This window comes from Pelobates fuscus, chromosome 1, assembly GCF_036172605.1.
Source record: "Pelobates fuscus isolate aPelFus1 chromosome 1, aPelFus1.pri, whole genome shotgun sequence".
Classification (NCBI taxonomy): Eukaryota; Metazoa; Chordata; class Amphibia; order Anura; family Pelobatidae; genus Pelobates; species Pelobates fuscus.
The window spans coordinates 162,709,733-162,734,875 of NC_086317.1; the positions used below are offsets into that span (position 1 = coordinate 162,709,733).

Sequence of the window (25,143 nt, forward strand, 5' to 3'; positions counted from 1 at the left end):
AGTTGTTATGGTTCACGTTGGTCCCCCCAATGCCAGCTTACCTCACGAACATCTGCCTCAGGCTTGAATTAGGAAGCCCAAGACAGAGACACTGATAGGCGGAGAGTGACATTTGATGCTCTCGGCCTATTGGTACCTTCCCAGTCCCAAAACGGCTTGAGAAAAGGTCTCAGACTACCAGTGGCACTCCTGTCCAAAGTTTTTCTGATTCAAGCCTTGGACTGAGTCGGAAGTTCGTAGGCAGAGAGGCTAGGCACCGGATTCAAAACTTTGGGGTTACATCGCTTATTAACAGTTTAATCCCTTAAGTGTCTGGGGACTTCCTCACACCGAAACACAATTTTTCTGTTTAAATTGTTATGGTGCCTTGGATAATGCCAACGACATTTTATAGTACTTTCTGTTACAGAGAAGCCAATTCCCATATTTTACTTAAAAAGGTAAATTAGATAAAAAGTGTTTTGTTTTTTTTATTATAAAATTCATGATGATACACATTGTGACCTGGTCCCAGGACAAATAATGAAAACAAACATGAGGATCTTCCCACAGGGAGAAAGATAATTATGATAATGTCTGGGGTATTTTCCAAAGAGGCAACAACATTAAAAAGTCTTCAACCTGGATGTTCAAATTATACATGGCTTCAACTGCAGTCATATGTATAGCTCAGTTCCCACTGCAGCAAAATGTGGCCATCCTTAAAATATAAACATTGAATATTCATTAGCTGTACACCAAAGTTTCAAGTGGTGTGATGGGTGAGGACCTTCCTCCCAGCAAGTCACTTCATTGTCCAAGCAAGTGAGATTTCATTCCATGACTACTTCTTGCGCCTCAATTTGGGTTTTTTCACCGGCCGAAGGTAGGGATTATCTATCAATGTATCCTCTCCCCCCTTAAGTGAATTCTGCTGCAGAACAGATGCATTTTCCTTCTCTGTGCCTGAATCATCCTGAGCGAGAAATGAAGAGTAATATATAATAAGTGATAGAATGCATAAATAAATAAGTTACATTAACCCCTTACGGACCAAGCTACATTTATTTGTTTTCATTTAGGGTCCAAAGCAATTTTGGACCAAAGCAATTAGGAAAAGCAATTAAAATGAATTCATTTATTTGTCCTGATTTACAGAGTACATAATATGTCTAGGATTATAGTTTATTTTTGGTAGTTACATGTCACACAATATAAGGAGTAAAATAACATTTAAATGTGGAGAGGTTTTTAACATTTGCTATATTTGTCTTTAAGCTTAATAGCCATCACAGAAAAAAAATCCATTAACCAAAAGTAATTATATAAAGTAGACATAACAGGCTATTTCCAGATGGCTATCTTAGTATTTTTTTTCCTGATTTTTAACACACACACATTTAACAAAGTCTGATGTGTGCTACTACTGTACAAAACCCCATACAGGTAGTCCTCACTTAGCGACGTACCTGTTTAACGACTGCTCGGACATACGACCAGCTCTCTAGCGCAGAGAATCCCCTGAATCTGAGTCTTGGGAATTCTCCCGAACATATATTTGAGTGATTCCCCATGTTTGAGAGCTAGTCTAGGTTAGGGGGAATTTCACCTGATCATAGACCAGTTCACTAGAGCAGGGAATTTCCCTCGAACATAGACTTTCTCTCTAGTGCATCCTCACTTACCAACCAAATTCCTTTTATGATCGAGTCATAGGAACGGAACTCTGTCAGTAAGTGAGAAGTGTCTGTACTGTATTCAGCTATATCTTTTAAGTACAACCATACCCCCAATATATGCATTTGCCATTATCCTGTAAAGTTACAGCACCATACAATAGACCTGACCATTTCAGTCTTTACAGTTAGAATTGTGATAGATGGATCTGATGGGCCTATGTCTCATTCTGTGTCGTTGTAGCAGTTTGACTATTCAAATTACTCCTCAAAAGGCCTACCATTTGCAAAAGTAGATACTCATATGGCGTATATTGTGCCTTAAAGTGCTGAAAAATGTCAGCACGTTATGTCAAATTTTGTGGTGAAAAAGTTATTTTGTTTGCATTTTGTGTACACACACACACATTCATTAACTACTTTGATAAAAACAATAATATTTTGCCACGTGAGGAGATCTGAAGCTTTAGCTGCTAAAGCTACCCACTAATAACGCTTATGCAAACTAAGATGTAAAATGTCCAGTGTGTTTCAAATTTTAAACTTTTGGCCACAATGGAAAATCCTGCAAGTCATCAATGTGTTATTTAGCTGGTTTGACCTAAAATTTGAGATTTACTTGAATTTTTGTAAATTCACACTTTAGTGTATACTCTATATAAGTGGGAAAGGGCTAAAGTATTTACTAATATGGTGTGTCTGGAGTGGTTTTTTTTTTGTTTGTTTTTTTATAGAAATATTTAAAAGGTAAGTGGACAGTCAGATCAGAACGAAAGACCTATAAAAGGACACAGGATACAAAATGTTAACAATGCTAAATCAAAATTCATCGATAACATTCCTTCTGTGAGACTTATTTTTATTCCAACATTTGCATTAGTGGATAGATTAAAAGAAGAACGAAAGAGAAGATTCTTGAAAAAGTCACTGCGAAAGGAAGGTCGAGTACGCCACAGTAATAAAAATTTTTAAAAAAAATAATTTATTGTAATCCCACAATAACTATTAACGTTTTGTCTTCCAGTAAACTCATCAAGCTTAACGAAAGACTTTAAAAGGAACACTCCAAGCACCCCGACGTTTTCAAATGGTTCGACGTCTTAACTGGGGTCCACCAGGAGTCACTCATTGTCTTCACATCCATCATTGGAGAGATTAAAGTTTTAAGGAGGAACTTCCACTAGTTCTCCTGAGCTCATTATGTGAGAGTGTTAACTGATCACTCTTCAGTGGTATATTGGAGGCAGAGGTAAGGAGCAGTGCCTGGCAGACCCCCATATAAAATGTTAAACTGTTCTCTAATGGTTTGACCTCTAACAATGGGGCACAGAAGGGAGCACTCCTAGCTCAATGAGCCTTAAAGCAAGCTATAGTGGTTATTGTGAGTGGTATTTTTTATTTTATTTTTTTATTACTGTGGTGTGCTGGACCATCATCTCATAGTTGTGTTTTTAATTACTGGACTGTGGTAACAGAGTCATCATACATTCATTAATATGGTAAGTAGAGCAAAGAAATAGTGTGCACTGGCTGTTTTCTATTTGTTGTCGTTATTGGGCCCAAACAGTAAAAACAAACTAAGAATGTGGTTTTTAACAAGAAAGACTGTTAAATGAATACTCCAGACACATAAAGCACTTAGCTTGAATTGTCTGTATATTTATGACACTTTAGAAAAGTCAATTTCAACAGAAATCAACAGTTTCATAAAATGTAGCTGAAAAGCATTCCTGTTCATTCCACAGATCTACAGCTCACTCAGAAACATAGGAAAGCAGCAATTGCGTGCATGTGCATGTTGCAAATTCCCTGGGAAAAGAGGGGAGGTCTTGCAAAGTGTACAGACAACAGCTTTTGCAAACAGGTTTTTCTTATACCCTAAGGAAAACATGCAGGAAAGAATACTTGCATGTTTGATTGAAGGTATATCTACTATATTCTAAAAACAAATGGAACTTGATCTCTTACCGTTTGCATATGCATAGACAGATTTTCTGTATCAGTCTGGTCATCCTGTTCTGATGAATCAGTCTCTTCTACCTGCTGCAGCTCCAGCTCCGAAGGCAAGAGGGCATTCAGATATGGAATGGAAAGAGGACGGGCTGCAATTACTGAAAGAGAAAAAGAAAGAGGTGGAGGTGGTACATACCAGGAGAAATGTAAAAATCCTTGATTGAGAACAAAAGTCATTACTGTAAGATAAAATGTACTTAATTTATGATTACTGTGGGCAACAGAACAGTAAGCAGAAATAAAGAACTCTTTAGGGTACAGTATGGTTACCAATATATATATATATATATATATATACACACACACTTAATAGAAAATGGATTGATTACAGATATTGTGGAAGTGACAATGAAGAGAATAAATAAATGATTTAAGTTATTTGGAAAGTAAAGGTCACTCACGTGGGAAAGTGCTGGTATCATCCTTGAAAAGACTCTGAGTCTCCCCTGTTTTAGCCATAAATCGAGTGAGTGCTCTCTCCACATCTCTACGCTGTGATGCTGCCTTCTCACGCAGCACCTGGTAATCACACACTGGTTCTCGGCACGTCTATTTATAGAAAATGGAAAAATAATTGGTGAGTTTAGGGAAAGCTCCAAGACGAGCATAGCAATGTGAAGAATATTTTACTATGCTTTTGTGTTAGCTTCCAAGAGGTAACGGATTAGCATTTAAGTTGATTTTCTCACCGGAGTCTTGATGTAAGTGTGAGGATCAGGAAATTCTGGGAGGTGACCTGGAATGTGAGCAGGATGAGGCTTGTTTTGCCCTGCACTCAGTGCTTTAGGCGCTACTGGATGATTAGTCACAGGGGCTGTAAGGCACAGAAACAAACCACTTAGGTAAGCATACACAATCAGATAATATATATCTGCACTGCAAAGTATATGAAATGAGCAGTCCTGAGACACAAATACACAAAACGTAAATATGGATATTAATCAAAGGTTGACAATTTTTTTTTATATACAAAGCAGAAATATTTAGAAGTTTATTATTTTTTTGGTTAACCTCTCCAACTACACATGGAACAGCATGACCACTGTCTATCAATACCAGCTATAGTCACAAACATCACTCACTGACATTGTGCATTCCAGATTGAGATATGGGTAGGCAGAAGGTACATATAAGCAACATTTTCTACTGCTGCTGTGGTATGAGCAGAGTTAACACAGTAGCAATATACTAGACAGAACTCTGCTCAAGAGCAGCAGGGAAGGGAAAAAATAAAAAAAATTATAATACAAACAACCCTGCTTTTCTGAATGCGGTGACAACAAACAGTTTCGGTTGTCCCTGCATCCTTATTTACAGCATTGTTAAATTACACATGGGACACAGAATTGTATCTGCTATTACAGTCCGCAGAGTCATCCCACTCATTTGATGATCATGGGAATGGTCTGGGAGACAAAGCGTATTTCTGTATCACTGTGGTGACCTGGTACCCTGGATTTCTCAAACATGACCATTAAATTAAAACAGGATGCAGCCGACATGGAAGATTTCAACTGTCCTTGAACTAAAACTATAATGATGCTCAGCTAGACATACAATTAATAAACAGCATGGAAGTTGTGAAAAGCTTGAGCAATACCTTTAGGCAACTCCTACACTAGTAAATGCAAATATGTGTAAGATACCTGCCATGAAAAGGTATTTGCCAAACGGTCTTTTTTTATTGCACTGTTGTATATTTTTTACATCAAATGTTAACTTTAAACACAATCTTGTGGGATTTTGAAAAAACTAAAATTAACTTATTTAAAAAAAAAGGAAGCTGTGATATCTCCACGTGAAAAAGTAATCACTTTAACTGAAAAACAGGATAAACACTTGGGCCAACAACTTCCTGTAATTTGTTATCAAACCTCTCTGTGTGCTGTGGAGGAATTTATGCAATCTTCTAATTTGTGGCAGTTATTTAGCCCTAAAAAGGTAAATTCAGCATCAGCTACATCTCCACATAGGGGTTAGCCAGGGATTAGGAAATGGTGGTCTCCAGGAGAATCATCTAGCACAAACCAGAAGCCATGATTCATTCTTTAAGAAAAATTGTTCACGTTCTCAGAGCAAACCATTCAAAAATCCCTGAATTGTGACTGAACGCTCGCCCAGGTGCTGTCTGAAAACTTCAAGAGAAGTACTAATGTTCTTATTTGAGCAGTGATCTTTCCCTTTCTACTTTGCTAGGAATCACAGTGCCTTTCTTTTAAAATTAGGAAATTTGACCACAGCTGAAACAGAGATGTCAGAACATCCTTAGATGTTGCATTGGGTTCATTATAACTTGCACATTGACCTTGCCCAATGCTCTTGGAGAGATTATTGCTTTACAGTCAGGAGCATATATGTATACATATCGATTTCTTCTGCAGTCCGATCCTCCTTCTGTGACATCACTTGTTGGAGGAGAAAACATTTCCGAGAGGACAGGCTAAGGAGAGGACTTGGTGGCAAATACTGGGGACTTCTGGGCTTGCCAATGACACCCTAGTGACGCTATACCTTCAGCAGAAAAAGGCTACATATCTGTATGTGTAGCATTTTAAACTGAAATGCTGCACACATGCAAAAAAAAAAAAAAAAAAGACTCCAAAAACCATGACCACATCAAATCAGTCAAGTGGTCATGGTGCTTGGAACAAGCCTTTAAATGTAACAAGTGCAACAATGCAGAAACTCAGACAGAGGGCAAATGATTTGTCTTAATTATGTATATGTGCCCATATACGGATTACTTATTCATTCTACAAATCCGTTAAAACAAAACACACATGGTATAGCAACTAACATGGACAGTTATAAAATATGTATGCATGATTAAACAAACTGGACATACGCGCAGTTATCACCATCCTCTGTGAACGCTTGGCATAAGCAGGTAGTGTGTCCACATTAAATCCTGAAATAAACAAGAATTAAGGAACAGCAAGTAAAAGATACAATAAGATGACAAACAATCAATTAACTATTTTACCATTCAATGTATATAGATTGCAGATTAAATTTACCATTGCATTTACTACTTAGGAGCGAAGTCGGTTTAGTGCGTTCTTGTTAAAAAAAAATACAGCTTTAAATCAGTTAATAGAGGAATATAATATAACTACAATCTTCCGTTTTCTCCATGACAAAAAGACATTTAATTCAAATGGCTTGGTTTTGTCACCATAAAGACTTTTTTTCAGTTCAGTTTTTTTGTTTTAAACTTTCAGAGCTGTACCACTCTTAAAAGGCATTTGACTATAGCCACCAAACTTTCAATAACAACAATGTCCTGATGTCATTTTTTATTCTTTCTGGGAATAACGTTTTGTCTTAGTCACGGTTCTTCTACAGGAAAAAGCTACCCTCATGTCTCATACACAGTCAACTAACAGTACATCATTCCTTATCCCATGACTCACCCATTTCTATGAGAGTCACTACAACGTCTGGCAGTGTGGGCTGTGTTCTTGCTGTGTGTTCATAATAGGACTTTGCACTGCGTCCAATCTCCGACAGATCTGACAGATATAAAACACAGATTCTAAAATACAACATTTACTGTCTCCTTATTTAAATCATGTCCTATTATTCCGTTTGAGATTTATTGATTTAGACAACAATATTGGAGAGGAGATCCAAAGAGGGAGGTAGAAGAATTTAAATAAATAAAAAACTCTAGACTTATTGAGAGATGGAAGGGCTGCAGTCAACAAGGAAGAAGGTCAATGGGTTCATTGCCAGTGTGCACTGATGATAGACATAAAATATGCCCGGAGTTCCTGGCTTCCAAAGTCACATGTGCGCTGGTGTAAAAAGCCCCAGGAACACCAGTGCCAATATCTCAGTATGTGCAGTGTTTCAAGCAGAAAAACTGCACATCCAGACTCATATTACCATGACTACTGCTAAAAGCAAGAGAGGTCATGATGGCTGGAGAAACCTTTAAAGAAAAAACAACAATTGTGGCATTACATATGTCCCAAGTGACATTTTAACATGACTCACAGCTCTGTAACATCTCAGTTAGGGTCTCCACAGCCGCTTTCTCTGCACTCTCGAAGCCAGCCTCTGTAAGTAAAGAGCTAACCACAACCTGTAGAGTGCGTCTTCGTGCTAGTTGATAGTTATCAGCAGGGGTGGAGGCACCGCGAACGCCAGACCTCTAAAAACAAACGTAAAAATAAAGTAGTACTGTAAACTGAATTATAATTGCACCCAAGTGCTTAAAATTGTACTTGTTTACCAATAAAATATATTTCTCTATATATGTATACTCACATATATCATATAATCAACATGTAATTATGACTTAAAACAGGTAACATGTTAGACACTGCACAAGAAAAACAGGTATTAGAATAGTACAGAGAGAGAGACAAAAAGTTTAAAGGGACACGTCAGGCTGCAATGCTTGGGCCTAGTGCTCTTGACATGGATCCTTATGAAGTTCCTTTTTCTCTATAATGAACTACTTCTACCATGGCACAATTACACTTCTATCTCCCACAATTCTTTAGCCAAATTACTCTCAATTTTGCAGCTATGCCTTACTATTGCTAGTCTGTGGTAACAGCAATGCTTACCTCACATTGTTTGTACGTTTTGAGCAAATATTGCCCTTCCTTCCTCATAGCATACAGTCTCTCTACTTGATAACCATGTTATCTTCCCCTGCGGGGTTATTTATCATCCTACTTTGTTCACTATTTATTACCGCTGGGAGGGGTTCAGGGGGCCTTCTTTCCCCTGCCAGTTAATCTCTTCTCCTCCAAAGTTAACTTCTCTAGCCCTTCCCTACCCTCACCCTTCTCTCCTACTCTTCTTCTTCTTATCTCTTTCCTATTGCCCTTGTCATAAGCATATAGCATATTCACACAAGGTATAAAATAAGCTAATAGCAGCCATGTGCTGCACTGTACATAGTTTTGTGAATGGGCCCGTGCACAGTGCTTCTGAGACACTGTCCACTAACACACAAGCGCACACTGTGCAAACAATTTGGATTAAAAAAGTATAAATGCTCCCACTAATATCAAATGTTGAGGGGTCAGTCTTACAGCTGCAACATTATTTCAAACTGTTGCAGTTATACGCAACAGTGTGCAGGGACATTGACCTTCTGCTATGAGCATCCCTTTCAAGGGTTACTATGCTGGGTACTATGGGGAAGGTCGCCTCTCTCAATGTGCAGTAATAACCTGAAATAAAAAATTTTTACTAAATTTTAACCTTTTGACATCGGTAGGGGCGCGCACGGTCCAATTACAGGCTTCTCATACAGAATCCTGTGATTGGACCAATTGCCAGCACAAAGCGCATACATACATGGGCAGGGAGTGGGTAGGAGGAAGAGTAGTTTTGTACAAAAAAAAAAACCACAAACATGCACAGAGGGAAGTGGGAGGGTTCACATAGTGGGATGGAGGGTGGTTGGGGAGATCTATCTACACCTTGCAGGAGCTCTGCGAGGGGAAGACTTCTACGTCTGTTGTCAGTATGCAGTGCTTTCTGACAACAGAAATACATTTATGCACAGAATAGATATTAGGCACCTGGGAACAGAGTTTTAAAGGGACACTATAGTCACCTAAACAACATTAGCTTAAAGGGACACTCCAGGCACCCAGACCACTTCTGCTCATTGGAGTGGTCTGGGTGCCAACTCCCACTACCCTTAACCCTGCAAGTGTAATTATTGCAGTTTTTCATAAACTGCAATAATTACATTGCAGGGTTAACTTCACCTCTAGTGGCTGTCTATTAGAAACCTGTGCTAGAGCGTCGCTGGACGTCCTCACGCTGTGTGAGGACCTCCAGCTTCGCTCAAAACCCCATAGGAAAGCATTGAAATGATTTTTCAATGCTTTCCTATGGGGAGACGTAATGCGCATGCGCGGCATTTCCGCGCATGCGCATTACGTCTCCTCGGCCGGTGGGCGAGATCAGTCTCGCCCACCGGCCGACGCAATCACTGGGAGGAGCGTCGCAGAGGCGGAGACAGCGGCGAGGGACATCGCCGCTGTCCCAGGTAAGTGACTGAAGGGGTTTTCACCCCTTCAGTAACCGGGGATTGGGGGGTGGGAGGGAGAGGGACCCTCCAGTGCCAGAAAAACGGATTGTTTTTCTGGCACTGGAGTTTCCCTTTAATGAAGCAGTTTTGGTGTATAGAACATGCCCCTTCAGCCTCACTGCTCAATCCTATGCCATTTAGGAGTTAAATCCCTTTGTTTATGAACCCTAGTCACACCTCCCTGCATGTGACTTGCACAGCCTTCCATAAACACTTCCTGTCAAGAGAGCCCTATTTAGGCTTTCTTTATTGCAAGTTCTGTTTAATTAAGATTTTCTTATCCCCTGCTATGTTAATAGCTTGTTAGACCCTGCAAGAGCCTCCTGTATGTGATTAAAGTTCAATTTAGAGATTGAGATACAATTATTTAAGGTAAATTACATCTGTTTGAAAGTGAAACAAGTTTTTTTTTTTTTTTATGCAGGCTCTGTCAATCATAGCCAGGGGAGGTGTGGCTAGGGCTGCATAAACAGAAACAAAGTGATTTAACTCCTAAATGACAGTGAATTGAGCATTGAAATTGCAGGGGAATGATCTATACACTAAAACTGCTTTATTTAGCTAAAGTAATTTAGGTGACTATAGTGTTCCTTTAATACTCTCCACTGTGCTAGCAAAGGGAAGAAAACAGAGGTTATGAACCCATTCACATATGTTAAACACACACATTTAATAAAATAAAAATATATTACCAATAAAACAAACCCTGTAGTGCATGTATTTTTCAAAGTGATGTATTGGAATGGTGCTCAAATCTAATAATCTAAGCAATTCACACAACTGACTGATTAAAGGATCTGAGTGCATGGTATATATTTGTTTTCTTGCCATAGACTAACATGACAAATATAATTTACAAAAGGCCCTTTAGAAGCAGCACGTCTATAAAGTGGCCAAAGTAGCGTGTTTATAGAATGGAGATTACACACATGCTATCCAGTAACCCTATCTATGCACTATTATTGGTTTCAATTCACATTTCTCCCAGGATGCATTTTCACCCCATAAACTGTGATGGGGTCGGTCTCAGCCAATCAGGTACAGACTTCCTGCCACGTGACCGAGACCCCCATACATTTCTAGGGAACAGAACCTAAAAGTCGTGCAATTTCCACCCCAGGGTGCACTAGTAGTAACGGTGGGGGTCCTAGGATGTCATAAGGGTTTATCGTGCACCCGGCCCACCCCGGTTAACCAATGGCTACATGTTACCGGTCCACTGCTTCCCGAACCAGTAACAGCGACTGAAGTCTCCGCCATCTTGGATACTTGCGTATGCGTGAAATGCATGCCGGGAAATGTAGTCCGCTGGACCCAGTGAATTAGGTTTTCTAGATCTAGAATCGGCGCTCTGCAGGCTTTGCTTCCTTCAGTGATATGTGTTGACTGGTACTGGGTAAACCCGTGCAGTCTGTTAGTTTATGTGTTTTATTAAAGGAAGAGAGGCAGAATGTAGCATCCTCTTGTGCTCTGTAACCATGGAAATATTATCCAGACTGAGTCACTTACTCTTTTTATTTCTCATGCTTTATAAACATGCCCCAATGAGAGCACCTAGAGACTGTGTATTTTATTTTACAATTTTTTTTGCAACTGACGAAAAATACTCTGGCATGCAAATACTAATAAGGGTTTTTTTTTGTTAAAGAGGCATTCCAAACACAAGGAAACAGTGTTAGCTCTCCTGATCTAAGCTCTGCATGAGATAAACACGCCTACCAACCAGTGGCATACACACAATCCATGGGGCCATGGTGCGAAAACTGATCCGTGGGGTCCCCCGCCGCAACACATGACAGCGGGTACGCCTCTGTATGTATGTGTGTGTGTGTACAGTGGCGTACATGCAGGGGTCGCAGCTGCGACAGGGCCCGTCACTCCAGTGGGCCCAGCCACTCTGCGGACCCCTGCAACCGCCATGTTTCCAGCACGCGCAGTATAACCGCCCGGGTGGGGGGGCCCACGGATCAGTTTTCGCACCGGGGCCCCATGGATTGTGTGTACGCCACTGTACCGCTGCCTTCTTTTCTATCATTATTTTCCTCTTTCCTAAGATATCCTAATTGTTAGTGTGTCTGAGTGTATAACAGAGCTCCACAACAATTATACACCTATTTGATTAAAGGACCACTCTAGTGCCAGGAAAACATACTAGTTTTCCTGGCACTAGAGTGCCCTGAGGGTGCCCCCACCCTCAGGGACCCACTCCCGCCGGGCTCTGGGGGGAGAAAGGGGTTAAACTTACCTCTTTCTCCAGCGCCGGGCGGGGAGCTTTCCTCCTCCTCTCCTTCTTCCTTGCGGCGTCATCGGCTGAATGCGCATGCGCGGCAGGAGCCGCACGCTCATTCAGCCGGTCGCATAGGAAAGCATTTACAATGCTTTCCTATGGACGCTGGCGTCTTCTCACTGTGATTTTCACAGTGAGAAGCACGCAAGCGCCTCTAGCAGCCACTAGAGGTTTTGGAGGCTGGATTAACCCTCAGTATAAACATAGCAGTTTCTCTGAAACTGCTATGTTTATAAAAAAAAAAGGGTTAATCCTAGAGGGACCTGGCACCCAGACCACCTCATTAAGCTGAAGTGGTCTGGGTGCCTAGACTGGTCCTTTAAAGGACCACTACAGGAACCCAGACCACTTCAGCTCAATGAAGTGGTCTGGGTGCCAGGTCCCTCTAGTTTTAAAAATCACAGTGAGAAGGTGCTGGACGTCCATAGGAAAGCATTGAGTAATGCGCATTCGGAGCTGAAGTCGCCAAGGGTGGAGAGTGCTCCAGCGCAGAGGGAGCCAGGCGCTGGAGAAAGGTAAGTGGCTGAGGTTTTTTTTCATGAAGATGGGGGGGACCTAATGACCTTTATTGCAAGTTCTGTTTAAAGGGAATCTCCAGTGCCAGGAAAACAATCCGTTTTCCTGGCACTGGAGGTACCCTCTCCCTCCCACCCCCCTATCCCCAGTTACTGAAGGGGTGAAAAACCCCTTCAGTCACTTACCTGAGGCACCGACGATGTCCCTCGTCGCTGTCTCCTCCTCCGCGCCGCTCCTCCTACTGATTCCGGGGGGCGAGACTGATTCCGCCCACCGGCCGAGGAGACCTAATGCGCATTAGCGTGGGGGTGGGGGGGAGGGAGGGAGAAAATGTAAGTGAGTGGGGGTGGGGGGGAGGGAGAAAATTTAAGTGAGTGGGGGTGGGGGGGAGGGAGGGAGAAAATTTAAGTGAGTGGGGGGAGGGAGAAAATTTAAGTGAGTGGGGGTGGGGGGAGGGAGAAAATTTAAGTGAGTGGGGGTAGGGGGAGGGAGGGAGAAAATTTAAGTGAGTGGGGGTGGGGGGGAGGGAGGGAGAAAATTTAAGTGTGTGGGGGGAGGGAGGGAGGGAGAAAATTTAAGTGAGTGGGGGTAGGGGGGAGGGAGGGAGAAAATTTAAGTGAGTGGGGGTGGGGGGGAGGGAGGGAGAAAATGAAAGTGAGTGGGGGTGGGGGAGGGAGGGAGGGAGAAAATTTAAGTGAGTGGGGTGGGGGGGAGGGAGGGAGAAAATTTGAGTGAGTGGGGGTGGGGGGGAGGGAGAAAATTTGAGTGAGTGGGGGGGAGGGAGAAAATTTGAGTGAGTGGGGGAGGGAGAAAATTTGAGTGAGTGGGTGGGGGGAGGGAGAAAATTTAAGTGGGTGGGGGGAGGGAGAAAATTTAAGTGGGTGGGGGAGGGAGAAAATTTGAGTGGGTGGGGGAGGGAGAAAATTTGAGTGGGTGGGGGGAGAGGGAGGACATTTGAGTGGGAGGGGGGGAGAGGGAGGAAATTTGAGTGGGTGGGGGGGAGAGGGAGGAAATTTGAGTGGGTGGGGGGGAGAGGGAGGGAGGAAATTTGAGAAGTGGGGGGAGAGGGAGGGAGGAAATTTGAGTGGGGGGGAGAGGGAGGGAGGAAATTTGAGGGAGTGGGGGGAGAGGGAGGGAGGAAATTTGAGGGAGTGGGGGGAGAGGGAGGGAGGAAATTTGAGGAAGTGGGGGGGAGAGGGAGGGAGGAAATTTGAGAGAGTGGGGGGGAGAGGGAGGGAGGAAATTTGGGGTGTGGGGGGAGAGGGAGGGAGGAAATTGGGGGGGGAGAGGAAGGGAGGAAATTTGAAGGGGGGAGTGGGAGGAAATTTGAAGGGGGGAGAGGAAGGAAATTTGGGGGGGAGGAAGGGAGGGAATTTGAAGGGGGAGAGGAAGGAAATTTGGGGGGGAAAGGAAGGGAGGAAATTTGAAGGGGGGGAGAGGAAGGAAATTTGAGGGAGGGGAGGGAGAGGTAGGAATTTGAGGGGGGAGAGGAAGGGAGGAAATTTGAGGGAGGGAGGGGGGAGAGGAAGGGAGGACATTTGAGGGAGGGGGGAGAGGGAGAGGAAGGGGAGAAATTTGAGGGGGGAGAGGAAGGAAATTGGAGGGGGAGGAAGGAAATTGGAGGGGGGGAGAAGGAAGGAAATGAGAGGGAGGGGGAGAAGAAGGAAATTGGAGGGGGGAGAAGGCAATGAGAGGGAGGGGGAGAAGAAGGAAATTGGAGAGGGGGGGAGAAGAAGGAAATTGACGGGGGTAGGGGGAGAGATTGACATCCATCACACACACACACAATGCACCCCTTGCACACAGAAAAACACACAATGCATTACACACAGACACACATACACAAGCAATGCATCCCTTACACACAGCAACACACAATGCACCCCTTCCACACACTCAGTGCATCCCTTACAGCAGTGTTTCCCAACCCAGTCCTCAAGGCACACCTACCAGTCCAGGATTTAGGGGTGACCCAGTCAGGGCCGCCATCAGGGGGTGACAACCGTGACAGTTGTCACGGGCCCGGCGGCCCTGGGGGGCCCGGACTGCTCTGGCAGTCCTGGGCCCCACTTTCCCTCTCTGCACACATAGATAACGAATATCGCTATCTATGTGTGCAGCCGCGGGCCTCCGGCTCCCTGTTACCGCAGAGGGGGCCCAGGCAGCACACAGCTTCTCGTTTCTGCTAATAACTCTCGCGAGACCCGGTTGCCATGGCAACGCTCCGCGGGTCTCGCGAGAGTTATTGGAGGAGAGAAGAGAAGAGGCTGTGTGCTGCCTGGGCCCCCTCTGCGGTAACTGGGAAGCCGGGGGGCCCCACCATGCCACCGGACCACCAGGGATGGAATCTCCCCCCTCCCTAGACACAGGTAAGCAGGGAGGGGGGAGAAACAATTTAATTTTTTTTTTTTTTTTTATTATGTTAAAATGCCCCCCCCCCCACACCCCAGCACATTTACACACACACACTGCATACACTGACACAACACACACACACACACACTGCATACACTGACACAACACACACACACACACACACACACACTGCATACACTGACACAACACACACACACACACATTGCATACACTGACACAACACACACACACACTGCATACACTGACACAACACACACACACACTGCATACACTGACACAACACACACACACACACTGCATACACTGACACAACACACACACACACACACTGCATACACTGACACAACACACACACACACACACTGCATACACTGACACAACACACACACACACACTGCATACACTGACACAACACACACACACACACACACACTGCATACACTGACACAACACACACACACACACTGACACAACACACACACACACACACTGACACAACACACACACATACTGCATACACTGACACAACACACACACACTGCATACACTGACACAACACACACACACACACTGCATACACTGACACAACACACACACACTGCATACACTGACACAACACACACATGCATACACTGACACAACACACACACACACACACACTGCATACACTGACACAACACAAACACACACACTGCATACACTGACACAACACACACACACACTGCATACACTGACACAACACACACACACTGCATACACTGACACAACACACACACACACTGCATACACTGACACAACACACACACTGCATACACTGACACAACACACACACACACACTGCATACACTGACACAACACACACACACACACACACTGCATACACTGACACAACACACACACACACACACTGCATACACTGACAACACACACACACACTACATACACTGACACAACACACACACATTGCATACACTGACACAAAACACTATGCATACACTGACACAAAACACTATGCATACACCAACACAACACACTATGCATACACCAACACAACACACTCTGCATACACTGACACAACACACTCTGCATACACTGACACAACACACACTGCATACACTGACACAACACACACTGCATACACTAATACAACACACACTGCATACACTAACACACACACTGCATACACTAACACAACATACATACTGCATACACTAACACAACATACATATTGCATACACTAACACAACATACATACTGCATACACTAACACAACAAACACACTGCATACACTAATACAATACACACACTGCATTCACTAATACAACATGCACTCTGCATACACTACACACTAACACACTCACTGCATCCACTATACTGACACACACTCTGCATTCGCTACACATTAACACACTCTGCATTCACTACACTAACACACTCTGCATTCACTACACTAACACACACTCTGCATCCGCTACACACTAACACACTCTCTGCATTCACTACACATTAACACTCTGCATTCACTACACTAACACAAACTCTGCATCCGCTACACACTAACACACTCTCTGCATTCACTACACATTAACACACTCTCTGCATTCACTACACTAACACACTTTCTGCATTCACTACACTAACACACTCTCTGCATTCGCTACACATTAACACACTCTGCATTCACTACACTAACACACACTCTGCATTCCCTACACATTAACACACACTCTGCATTCCCTACACATTAACACACACTCTGCATTCCCTACACATTGACACACACTCTGCATTCCCTACACATTAACACACACTCTGCATTCACTACACATTAACACACACTCTGCATTCACTACACATTAACACACACTCTGCATTCACTACACATTAACACACACTCTGCATTCACTACACATTAACACACACTCTGCATTCACTACACATTAACACACACTCTGCATTCACTACACATTAACACACACTCTGCATTCACTACACATTAACACTCTCTGCATTCACTACACATTAACACACTCTCTGCATTCACTACACTAACACACTTTCTGCATTCACTACACTAACACACTCTCTGCATTCGCTACACATTAATACACTCTGCATTCACTACACTAACACACACTCTGCATTCCCTACACATTAACACACACTCTGCATTCCCTACACATTAACACACACTCTGCATTCCCTACACATTGACACACACTCTGCATTCCCTACACATTAACACACACTCTGCATTCACTACACATTAACACACACTCTGCATTCACTACACATTAACACACACTCTGCATTCACTACACATTAACACACACTCTGCATTCACTACACATTAACACACACTCTGCATTCACTACACATTAACACACACTCTGCATTCACTACACATTAACACACACTCTGCATTCACTACACATTAACACACTCTGCATTCACTACACATTTACACACACTCTGCATTCACTGCACTAACACACACACTACATTCATTACACTGACACACTGCATTCACTACACACTAACACACACTCTGCATTCATTACACACTAACACACACTCTGCATTCACTAAACTATGCACACACTCTGGATTCACTATACTGACACACACTCTGCATTAACTGTACACACAGCATCCACTACACAAACATCCTGTATTCACAGTACACACACTACATCCACCACAAATTGAAACACTCTGCATTCACTATACACAGACACTGCGTCTAATACACACACTACATCCACTACAGACACTGCATCCACTAAACACATTTCATCTAGTACATACAAACACTACATCCACTACACAAACACACACTACATCACTGTACACACACTACATCCACTACTCAAACACACTCTGCGTTCACTATACACACTGCATCCGCTAAACAAACACACACTCTGCATTCACTGCACAAACAGTATCTAATACACACAAACACTACATCCATTACACACATTCTAATTCACTTCCACTATACACACCACATTCAGTCCCGCATCATTGTCAGCAGACAAGGTAGGGCGTGGGCGGGCCCGGGAGGGAGGGGGTGGGGGAGGGGGGGCCCAGACCTTGTGCTTTGTCAGGGGCCCCAAAATTTCTGATGGCAGCCCTGGACCCAGTTGTGTCTAAGGTGTTTTTTCGTTTTTTTTTCTAAAAACACCTTAGACAAAACTGGGTAATCCTTAAATCCTGGACTGGTAGGTGTGCCTTGAGGACTGGGTTGGGAAACACTGCCTTACAGACACACACACTGCATCCCATACATACACAAACTCACCTTGCAGCCCTTACACATACAAACACAGATTCACACAATGCATTCCTTACACACATCAGGACATCCCCCCCCCCCCCCCCCACACACACACACCCCTGTGAACAAACTCATTGGTGGAACATGAAGGTGGACCCTGGGACCCAGACCTTGAGCTGTGTAAATGGCCCTCAGAAAATGGAGCTGCTTCCCGTTCTCCCAGAACATTGATTTTTGTGACCACAGTTACAAACCGCCTCCAGAGAGCCTGTTCTACACCAGACCAGTGGAGCCAGACGGCAGCCGAAGCCCATCATCATCCTCATCTGGTTGTAAGTAGGCAATCTAGTATATTATTCGTGGCACTGATCTCTAATTTACCTCACATTAAAGGGACACTATAGTCCCCAGAACCACTGCAGCTTAATGTAGTGGTTCTGGTGTCTATAGCCTGTCCCTGCAGGCCTTTTATTGTAAACACAGCGGCACTGCAGCACGGTTAGTTAACATGGCAGATCATATGGGTGGGGCACGGTGATGTCACATGGGGGGCGGCAAACTTTGCTTTTGCCTAGGGCGGCAAAAATCCTTGCACCGGCCCTGCAGACACTGCATCCCTGTGGGCGGACTCGGGGGGGGGGGGGGCGGGAGGACCCGGGTGCAGGCGCCGGGGGGCCCAGAACCTTGAGCGTGCATGTGGGGGGTTGGAGTTTGGGGGGGGCCTCCATGTCCGTTTTGCTTGGGGCCCCCAAATTCCTTCAAACAGCCCTGGCGACGCTGGAGGTCCTCACACAGCGTGAGGACGTCCAGCGACGCTCTAGCAAAGAAAATCTTTGCTATGATTCAGGAAGTGACCTCTAGTGGCTGTCTAGTAGAAAGCCACTAGAGGTGGAGTTAACCCTGCAATGTAATTATTGCAGTTTATAAAAAACTGCAATAATTACACTTGCAGGGTTAAAAGTAGTGGGAGTTGGCACCCAGACCACTCCAATGAGCAGAAGTGGTCTTGGTGCCTGGAGCGTCCCTTTACTTTCGATTTTCTTATCCCCTGCTATGTTAATAGCTTGCTAGACCCTGCAAGAGACTCCTATATGTGATTAAAGTTTAATTTACAGAGCAAGAGATAAAAATTTTAAGGTAAATTACATCTGATTGAAAGTGAAACCAGTTTTTTTTTTCATGCAGGCTGTATCAATCATAGCCAGGGGAGGTGTGGCTAGGGCTGCATAAACAGAAACAAAGTGATTTAACTCCTAAATGGCAGTGAATTGAGAAGAGAAACCTGAGAGGCATGATCTACACCAGTGGTAGTCAACCTTTTTCTACCTACCGCCCACTAATGCATCTTTTTGGCTGAAAAAATTTCCTTACCGCCCACCAGTTTTCGCGCAAATGCAGAATATTTTTTAGAAAGGAGGGTGTTTTTAAAAAAATAAATGTACGTACATTTATCTTTTTATTTCTACTTAATGCAGGTTTATAAGGTTACCAACTTTATAAAGTTTAATGAGAAAACAAAGTAAATTGAAATTACCTTTACTAGTGATTAATGAGATCCTTGAGGTTGATGCTGCGAGACTAAATATTTGATATCTGGTTCAATTCCCCTCCCCACCTTTTTTTCCCTTTTTTCTATTTTTTAACCTTCCTTATAGCAATGCCCAGTAGGAAGGCTGAGCTAGGTAGCCCACTTACTATAGTCCACTATAACAGACTGACACACACACACATGACACATGACACGCACACACACACAAGACACGCACACACACACAAGACACGCACACACACACACAAGACACGCACACACACACACACAAGACACGCACACAAGACACGCACACACACACACAAGACACGCACACACACACAAGACACGCACACACACAAGACACGCACACACACACAAGGCAAACAGACAGGCACATACAAACATACATGTATACATACATAGACACACACACAAGGCACGCACACACACAAGGCACGCACACACACAAGGCACACACACACACACACAAGGCACACACACACACAAGGCACACACACACAAGGCACACACACACACAATGCACACACACACAAGGCACACACACACACAATGCACACACATGTTTAGGTGACTTTAATGTAGAGATTTTGGGACATATAGCCAGGGCCGGACTGGCCCATCGAGATACCGGGAAATTTCCCGATGGGTCGCGGCACCTGGGGCTGGGCTGACAGCCCTAATCATTGAGCAGGCTCCTGTAATCCCGGCTGGCCATGTGTGAGCTGTGCGGCCGCACAGAGCCCCATGGGAGCAGGGGGAGCCAGGCGGCCAGCACAGCTCATACATGGCCGGCCGGGATCATAAAAAAAAAAATTTGCGGAGGGGGCGGAGCTAGCATGTGGCGGGGGTGGAGCTTAACGTGCAGCGGGGCGGAGCTTAACGTGCGGCGGGGACCTGACTGACTGCAGCATGGGAAGCAGGAAGGAGTCCCTGCTTCCCCAACACCCAGCCTCCAGGAGCTCCAAGGGATGTGGAGGTAAGAAGCAGGTCAGTGTGTATGTGTGACTGCCTGTGTGTGTGTGACTGTCTGCCTGTGTGTGTGTGACTGTCTGTGTGTGACTGCCTGTGTGTGACTGCGTGTGTGTGACTGTCTGCATGTGTGTGACTGTCTGCCTGTGTGTGTGACTGTGTGTGTGTGTCACTGTCTGTGTGTGACTGCTTCTGTGTGACTCCCTCTGTGTGACTGTCTGCGTGTGTGTGACTGTCTGCCTGTGTGTGACTGTCTGCCTGTGTGTGTGACTGTGTGTGTGTGTCACTGTCTGTGTGTGACTGCTTCTGTGTGACTGCCTCTGTGTGACTGTCTGCGTGTGTGACTGTCTGCGTCCGTGTGACTGTCTGCGTGCGTGTGACTGTCTGTGCGTGTGACTGTCTGCCTGTGTGTGTGCGACTGTCAGTGCGTGACTGCCTGTGTGTGACTGTCTGCATGTGTGTGACTGTCTGCATGTGTGTGACTGTCTGCCTGTGTGTGTGACTGTGTGTGTGTGTCACTGTCTGTGTGTGACTGCTTCTGTGTGACTGACTCTATGTGACTGTCTGCGTGTGTGTGACTGTCTGCCTGTGTGTGTGACTGTGTGTGTGTGTCACTGTCTGTGTATGACTGCTTCTGTGTGACTGCCTCTGTGTGACTGTCTGCGTGTGTGACTGTCTGCGTGTGTGACTGCGTGCGTGTGACTGTCTGCGTGCGTGTGACTGTCTGCGTGTGTGTGACTGTCTGTGCGTGTGACTGTCTGTGCGTGTGACTGTCTGCCTGTGTGTGTGACTGTCTATGTGTGACTGTCTGTGTGCATGTGACTGTCTGCCTGTGTGTGACAGTCTGCCTGTGTGTGTGACTGTCTGCCTGTCTCTGTATGTGTGGATGTTTGCCTCGGTGTCAGTGACTGTCTGCCTTTGTGTGTGTGTATCTGCTAGTGAGTGAGCGAGCGAGCAAGCATGTGTGTGTGTGTGTGTGTGTGTGCGCGCGCATCTGCTAGTGAGGGAGCCTGTGTGTGTGTGCGCCTGCTAGTGAGTTTGTGTGTGTCAGTGAGCTTGTCTGTAGTGAATCTGTGTGTTAGTGAGCACTTCTGTTGGGAGCATGTGTGTGTCAATGGGCTTGTCTGTAGGGAGAGTGTGTGTGTATCAGTGAGCTTGTCTGTAGTGAGCGTGTATGTGTGACAGTGAGCTTGTCTGTAGTAAGCTTGTGTGTGTATCAGAGTTTGTCTGTACTAAATTTGTGTGTGTGCCAGTAACCTTGTCTGTGGGTGTCATTGAGATTGTCTGTCAATGAGCCTATTTGTGTGCATCAGTAAGATTGTCTGTGTCTGCATGTGCGTATGCTTTACTGTATAATTTAATTACCCTGAAAGAACTATATATATATATATATATATATATATATAAAAAACTGTTGTGTGACCGGGTGCATCACCAGGGCTCCACTATCAAGGCAATTGAAACAGTTGGCTGCACTCTCAGATTTCCTTAAAACATAACTTTTATTGAAATATTTAAGAGAAGATCAACGTTTCAGTCCCTCTCGTGGACTTTCATCATGATGCTGATGAAAGTCCACAAGAGGGGATGAAATGTTGATCTTCTCTTAAATATTTCAATAAAAGTTAAGTTTTAAGGAAATCCGAGAGTGCAGCCAACTATTTCAATTGCATATATATATATAATCTCTATATACACCCTACATAGCACAATGACTTATGGGGCTGGCATATTTCAATTGCATATATATATATAATCTCTATATACACCCTACATAGCACAATGACTTATGGGGCTGGCATAGATTTTTTTCCAGGGCTGCTTCGGATCCCCAGTCCGGCCCCGCATATAGCTTGTCCCAGCAGGTTCAGCATAGAAAAGAAAAGGCAGTGTTTACAATGCTGCCTAAGTCCACCACTAGTGGTGTCTGTCACTGGGACAATCACTAGAGGTACTTACTTGATAAGGATCTGCAATCATTGCAGCACATTTGTTCTGCATTTCTACGCTCTTCTTGGATGCACTGAAGGATCCTCTTAGAGATGCATTGAATCAATCCATCTCTTTGAGGAGATGCTGATTGGCACAGTGCTGAGAATTGCCGCGTGTGCTCACTAACCACCCAATGCTTCCTTATAGGGAAGCATTTGATCGGCTGAGATCTTCAAGATTGAAGATCTCAGACAGGAAGGCAGTGTGGCTGCACATAGTACAACTCCTATTCTGTCACATGCATACACACAGGGCCAGTGCAAGGATTTTTGCCACCCTAGGGAAAAAATTATTTGCCGCCCCCCATGTAGTGACATTACAATGTCCTACCCATATGATCCGCCCATGTCATGACATCACATATGCCCAATCCCTGAGGGACTGCTTCTACAGCAGTCTGTGTAGCGGACTGTTTTGCACACAAGAGGTTAAAAACCGTTTAGGCGATATTCCTCTTTTAAATACACGAACAGCTGCTGCAAGCACCAATCTCCCGAATTGCAAACACATGAATACACCAACTCCCGAACAGGAAACACATGAATACACCAACTCCCGAACAGGAAACACACAAATTCACCAACTCCCGAACACACGAATGCTGTTGAACAGCCGAACAGGAAAAACCATACGAACAGCTTACGCTCCTGGCAGTCACACTGTAACAGCATACAATCCAATTCCCCCCAAGAACGAGACGACACTTCGTTTGAGGGTCAAGCAGAACTGATTTACTGGGGCTACTTGCCCGGCTTTTATGCAGGTCTCCCACCTGGTGGACACTCCCCTAGGGGACCAGATGGGAAACTGGGAAACATATTGGACATTGACCAATCACAAGCTTACAATCCTACAATACATCACAATCCCTCCTCTCTGTCCTGGAGATAATTGGGAAGTTATCCAATTATCTCCAAGGACAGAGGCAAAACTCCATTAGCCACATGGCAGACAAAGGACAATAAAATACATAAAATTACATACTGTTACATTTATCACATAGAACATACACATTCTACCTATCCCCAGATAGATTAGATCTGAGCGCACATAATTACCGGATAGCGCTCAGATCACATACATACAGTTCAATCGCCATGGAGCCAAAGTCTTTCATACAGTCTTTCAGTATACGGCTGGACTCCATGGCATAGCTATCTGGGGTAGCATGGTTTTAACAGTCCGCAGAAAGGCACGAACCAGCCTTTCTGCAGGGAAAAAGAACAGTGTTAAACATGGGCCCATAGTCCAGTGGCAGGAGGCGGGTAACCAGGCTCCTTCAAAGGCCAGTGGAGAGGCTGGTTCCCCCACTGTCTGACCATAGGCATGCGCAGCCTATTGCATTAGGGTGTGCACCCTAAAGCACAAACACACGAGTGTATATGTATGTATGTATATATATATATATATATATATATATATATATATACACACACACACATACATACACTGCTGTGTGTGTGTGCTGTTAGTGTGCTGTGTGAGGGTGCTGTATTCATAAGGGTGCTGTGTGTGTGTGTGTGTGTGTGTGAGGGTGCTGTTAGTGTGATGTGTGTGTGAGGGTGCTGGTAGTGTGCTATGTGGGTGAGGGTGTTTGTGTGTGTTTGTGAGGGTGCTGTTTGTATGTGAGAGTGCTGTTTGTCTGCTGTGTGTGAGGTTGCTGGTAGTGTGCTGTGTGTGTGTGTGAGGGTGTTTGTGTGTGTGTGTGTGTGTGTGTGCATGTGTGTGTTTGTTAGGGTCCTGTTATTGTGCTGTGTGAGGGTGCTGTTTGTGTGATGTGTGTGAGGGTGCTGTGTGTGTGCTGTGTTTGTGGGTATGCTGTGTGTGAAGGTGCTGTTTGTGTGTGAGTGTGCTGTTTGTGTGCTGTGTGTGTGAGGGTGCTGTGTTTTTTGAGGGTGCTGTTAGTGTGCTGTGTGTGTGAGCGTGCTGTGTGTGTGAGGGTGCTGTATGAGTGTAGGTGATGTGTGTGTGTGCTGTTTGTGTGCGTTGTGTGTGTGTGGGTGCTGTTTGTGTGCTGTGTGTGTGAGTGTGCTATTTGTGTGTGTGGGTGCTGTTTGTGTGCTGTGTGTGTGTGAGGGTGCTGTTTGTGTGCTGCATGTTTGGAGGGATTGTGGGGGTGGAGGTGGGGGCAGATTAGTAAATATCCTCCCTCCCTTCTTACCTTATGTAGGGAGGGGGGATCCTTGCTGCCATGTGCCATCCCTGGTGGTCCAGTGGAGAGTGAACTCCAGCCTGCGAGGCTAGAGTTCACTCTCGCGAGATCTGAGCGTTGCTGACTAGAGCTCCACGGGTCCTCTCCTGCCTCCCTCCATGCTGCTGTGGGCCGGTGAGGGAGATCTTTGATCTCCCCACCGGCCCATGGAGGCTTAGAGCAGAGCCGACACTCGGATAACGCAGGCTCTGCATAAGCTGACAGGGGAGATCCTGAGATCTCCCCTG

The 25,143-nt window shown here is 44.7% G+C and overlaps 1 protein-coding gene across 1 annotated transcript; it reads right to left on the reverse strand.

The window, feature by feature from the left end:
• Nucleotides 1-464: 464 nt before the first annotated feature.
• On the reverse strand, nt 465-11,015 carry TAF8 (TATA-box binding protein associated factor 8). The gene is made up of 8 exons (XM_063444360.1): nt 10,945-11,015; nt 7,668-7,824; nt 7,082-7,180; nt 6,514-6,576; nt 4,358-4,482; nt 4,070-4,217; nt 3,624-3,766; nt 465-955 (listed from the first exon to the last, which is right to left on the reverse strand). Exons 1-8 carry the CDS (start codon nt 10,990-10,992, stop codon nt 824-826), a joined length of 915 nt encoding a protein of 304 aa, XP_063300430.1. The 5' UTR covers nt 10,993-11,015; the 3' UTR covers nt 465-823.
• Nucleotides 11,016-25,143: the final 14,128 nt, after the last annotated feature.

Excerpts from the sequence above, each read along its gene's own strand:
- TAF8 (XM_063444360.1), bottom strand. The coding sequence starts at position 10,992 with ATGGCGGAGACTTCAGTCGCTGTTACTGGTTCGGGAAGCAGTGGACCG. Across the intron at positions 6,577-7,081 it reads AGTGACTCTCATAGAAATGG|GATTTAATGTGGACACACTA; the intron begins GTGAGTCATGGG and ends TGTTTATTTCAG. Across the intron at positions 4,483-6,513 it reads GAGGATGGTGATAACTGCGC|CCCCTGTGACTAATCATCCA; the intron begins GTATGTCCAGTT and ends TGTGCCTTACAG.